At 32.1% G+C, this 4,454-nt stretch overlaps 1 protein-coding gene across 4 annotated transcripts; it reads right to left on the bottom strand.

The window, feature by feature from the left end:
• Positions 1-1,517: 1,517 nt before the first annotated feature.
• rabif (RAB interacting factor) lies at positions 1,518-3,615 on the bottom strand. 4 transcript variants are annotated; one of them, NM_001168213.3, is made up of 3 exons: positions 3,517-3,615; positions 2,506-2,667; positions 1,518-2,294 (listed from the first exon to the last, which is right to left on the bottom strand). In NM_001168213.3, the coding sequence occupies exons 2-3, from the start codon at positions 2,653-2,655 to the stop codon at positions 2,046-2,048; spliced, it is 399 nt and encodes a 132-aa protein (NP_001161685.2). In that variant the 5' UTR covers positions 2,656-2,667; positions 3,517-3,615; the 3' UTR covers positions 1,518-2,045. The 4 variants fall into 4 exon arrangements, with proteins under 4 accessions (NP_001161685.2, NP_001002511.1, NP_001185670.1 ...); NM_001002511.3 differs by lacking the exon at positions 3,517-3,615 and adding an exon at positions 2,795-2,986; XM_087272207.1 differs by having other exon boundaries at positions 1,640-2,294; positions 3,259-3,596.
• Between the last annotated feature and the right edge of the window lie 839 nt (positions 3,616-4,454).

The raw sequence follows: 4,454 nt of genomic DNA, 5'->3' as shown, positions 1-4,454 counted from the left end.
ATATATTTTTGTTATTCTTTTTATATTGATTTTAAATAAAATCCTATTTAACCTCGTCACATCAAGTTTGATTTAATGCAGCACAACAGTGTAATGATCTAATAGTAAGCAGTAATATCTGTATGTAATGTCCGCATCAAGATTTGATTTTACAAAGATATGATCTTATTGTATAGCTTAAGTTGATACTATCTATACTTTTTAAAATATAATTGTTTTGTCTATTTTACTGTAATTTGCCATAACAGCCGTAATAAAAACATTTATAGAAAAAAAAACCAAGTCAGTTTTCATCATCAACTGTCTTAACAGATATCTCTGCTAAAATTAAATATACTTTTTTACTGATCTGTATAAATTAACCTTTATAAATAAGTATTCACACTAGGTTTTTATTTGTTTTAAATTATTATTACATATTGCTGACAAATGCATTAAACCAGCGGCAAAAGTGCACTGTGATCCAAAATGTTCTTAATCTTTTAATATTATCAAATGATTATTGTTATGAATGTGCATTTAGTGCATTTAATGTCTATTGTGAATCATGGTAGAAATGTAAAATGATTAAAGGATACTTTATATTGTACTAAAACAAAGGAAGAAATTTTAAACTTAGATTGTTTGAATGTTTGATCACTATATTTTGTAATATTGCATATGTGTATATCTTACAAAGTATAAGAATAGCATATTTATGGGTTTTTCTTAACAGCACCCATTCAGAGCATTAAAGAAACACTTATTTTGAGAACAGCTAAGAGTTACATTTTATTCAATTATACTTTATACTTTTGTCGGATCTGTGTGAATTAACCTATATACAATAAATAATCACACTACATTTGTATACATTTGTAAGTATTACAAACATATCGCTGACAAATGCATAAACCAGTGGCAAAAGTGCATGTGATCCTAAAATCTTCATCTTTTAATGTTATCAAATGATTTTTGTTATACATATGCCTGATAAGCTATTTTCACTACACTAAATGGCATTTGTAAATCATGATCAAATGTAACACAAACAAATTTCTTTAAAAAGTGGCAATGTGTTATAACTTACTTTAACTCTCTTAATGTCTTGCCTTCTATTTAATAAATGCACTCAACTTCCTTTTTAATTTATTTATTTTGTAATAATTTAAAGTTTGTTTGTTTCTAACTATTACTATTTTATGCGGTTTAATTGTAAATAATTACTTTCAACATAGACAATGCATCTGAACATTTGCCTGTGATTGCTGAATGTGTGCATTCAGTTTGTTGTAATTTTCTGTACACTTTTATTACTCTTGTTTACATTTTTCTTTTCCCCGTATTATTATAATTATTTTTTGTTGTATTTTTTCCTTTTTATTATAATTTTTTCTCCTTTTCTTTTGTAAAAAAAGCAACAAGAAAGATAATGATATGTAACTTTTGCAATAAATTATTTTACAAAAAAATCCAAAAATATATCTATTAAATCTATGCTTTATTTTGTGCTAAAATAAAGGAAGAAATCTGAAATGTTTTATTCTTAGATTGTTTTAATGTTTGATGACTATATTTTGTAATATTGCAAGTGTGTATATCTAACAAAGTATAAAGAATAACATTTTTTTTCTTTACACCATCACACACTCTGACACACTTATTTTGAGAACAGCTAAGAGTTATATTTTATTAATTTTTCAGTCTTTTATTTTACAAATCTCATTAATGGTCAAGGATACATTTTAACTAACATTGACGTTTCCTTTTCAAACAAACAAACAAAAAATGGCTGAAGAAGTATGAAAACTAATAGAGAGACAAGAGGTATGGAAAAGACCTTGTGATTAGGAATGTTTATAAGAAATGTCTCCATTTATCTATGGCAGACCTTTATGAAAGACAAGTACAGTTGAACATGTTAACATAGTTTGGTGAGAACAAAAAAACCTAAAAACATCACATGTATCTGAACTCACCAAAAATAACTAAATCAGGACTTGCATTAAAAAAAGACATTTAAGTTATATAATCAAATACCATACAATTTTCATACAGTGAGTGCTCTATTCATGGTTCACCCTATCCAATGCTACATAGAAACTCTTCTTATCATCTAAGCAATGCCAACCGATAGGTCCGATCTCGCAATCTGCACAAATAAGATACTTGACTTTGCCTACATCTTTTGTGAAGCCCACATTCTCAAATGTGTACATGTCATCAACCAGCCAGTGAGCCATTAAGGTGTCCCCATCCAACGTCCCGTCTGACTGACCAATGGAAGTTTTCTTTCTCATCGAAGGGAGAAACAGCTGGAAAATGAGAAGAAAACTGTCAGTCTTAAAATATTGTAACCATCACTTTAGATAGCTCATTTTACATGACAGGTTAGTGGTGTAATGACAGTTCATGACCATAACTCTGGAGATTACTTATATAGTTTAAATTACATCGAATCATGTAATGTAAAAGGCATTATACGTGTATTTTAAATATCTGAAGCCAATTTATTTTGAAAGTTACCTCTTTTTCTGCAAAGACTGCCATGCCTGGACAGAGCACTTTGGATCCACATCTCTGGCACAAAACAGCTTTGACATTTTTGCCATCTTCTGACACGAGAGAGGGGTCTACGGGTCCCTCGGGAGAGGAGGTCGGTTTACTGTCATCCATGTTAGTAAGACACTGTATGGAAATTGAAATCAATACCTAAATTCAACATACATTAATTGAATACACACAGTTTATCAAATCAGCCAATACAGCATCATTCTTTTTGGCTAGCAGGCTACTAGAAAGAAAGAATACTCGCCTCTAAGTCAGACCATGAAGTAAACTGATCCTTAATACAGACGTATTACCCAAATAAAGTCTACAAAACGTTAAGTACTAATTTGGTAATTTGTGTTCATACACAATTATAAACATAAGTTGGAAAAACTAGCGGACAAGTGTTTGCTACTGCTAATATTGGCGCAACTGCTAAAGCAGACCGGATCAACGCAAGATACGGACTTTACGTTCCGCTCAGAATAACACAAGACTCCATTTTCAAACTCTAGCGTTAGTTGTTTTCACGATTCACACGTATTATTGAATATCTTTTAATCGTTTGTGTAGATGTAATTAGTGAATAATACCCTGCTGCAAGGTCTATAAACATACCAGTCCGTAATTTCGGGAAATTAGTCTTACATTTGGACTGAATATAGTCCAGTCCTATAAAGTTAGATTAGCGGCTTTCAAAATTAATTTTAGTAAGTTTACAGTGCTGACCTTAAATTCTCCCTTAAGGTAATTCATTCACATTCTTTTCGGCTGTGTCCCTTAATTAATCTGGGGTCACCATAGCGGAATAAACCGCCAACTCATCCACCATTTATTTATTTATTTATCTGGATCCCCATTAGCCACTACCAAGGTAGTGGCTATTCTTCCAGAGGTCCAAATGTTTGACAGCGCATGCCCTTTCACATGGAACCATCCCTGGGAAACATCCATACACACTCATACTCTATAGACAATTTAGCTTACCCAAATAACCTGCACAGCACACGGAGGAAACCCACGCGAACATGGAGAGAACAGGCAAACTCCACACACAAACGCCGTCTGACCCAGCCGAGGCTCGAACCATGGTAGAATGGAATATAGCACCATCTACTGCACCATCGCGTTGCCCCTTACGAAAATTGATTATTGATTTATTATAAAGTGTAAAGGTTATAAAGGCTTTGGCACACTGATTAGGCTACTATGTATAACCAGTTTTACGACAAATACCATGATTAAATTATGGTTAATGTAGCGAAACCTCAGTGAATTGTTAGTTGCTATGTACTTTGGTTTGATTTGCAGTGAATACAATTTTTGTGGTTGCAGGGAAAGATATATGCAAATCTATTGTTTCTGCAAGTCATATGAATGTAAAAAATACTTTAAAACACTTGGAAGACCACAAATTTGATCATTTTAATTAATAAAAAAATTGAAGCATTCATCAGCTGTATTAGCATAACTTTTCCCAATTGCTAATGTTTTTTCTTCTATTTTTTTTAAGTTCCTAAATCAGGATAAATTTATAATAACCTGATGAAGAGAGAAGTAGTGCTACTTTAATTTAAAATAGTTCAAAATAAAAACAAATATTCCCCCAATGGAAAAAATCAAACAGAAAAATCAATTGAAATACCTTAATGACAATCTTTTTTTTTTTTTTTTGACTTGATCCCTTTTTTATCAGAAGTCACCACAGCAGAATGAAAAGCCAACTTATCCAGCATGTGTTTTATGCAGCGGATGCTCTTCCAGCTACAACCCAATACTGCAAACCATCCATACACACTCATTCACACACATACACTACGGCTAATTTAGCTTACTCATTTCACCAATAGCACATGTCTTTGGACTGTGGGGGAAACCAGAGCACTGGGAGAAAACCCACATGAACACGGGGAGACTTTATTGAC

Source organism: Danio rerio, chromosome 11 (genome assembly GCF_052040795.2).
Source record: "Danio rerio strain M-AB ecotype USA chromosome 11, GRCz13ab, whole genome shotgun sequence".
Classification (NCBI taxonomy): Eukaryota; Metazoa; Chordata; class Actinopteri; order Cypriniformes; family Danionidae; genus Danio; species Danio rerio.
Note: the sequence above shows the minus strand (reverse complement) of the source record. Positions and strands in the feature narration are given on the sequence as shown.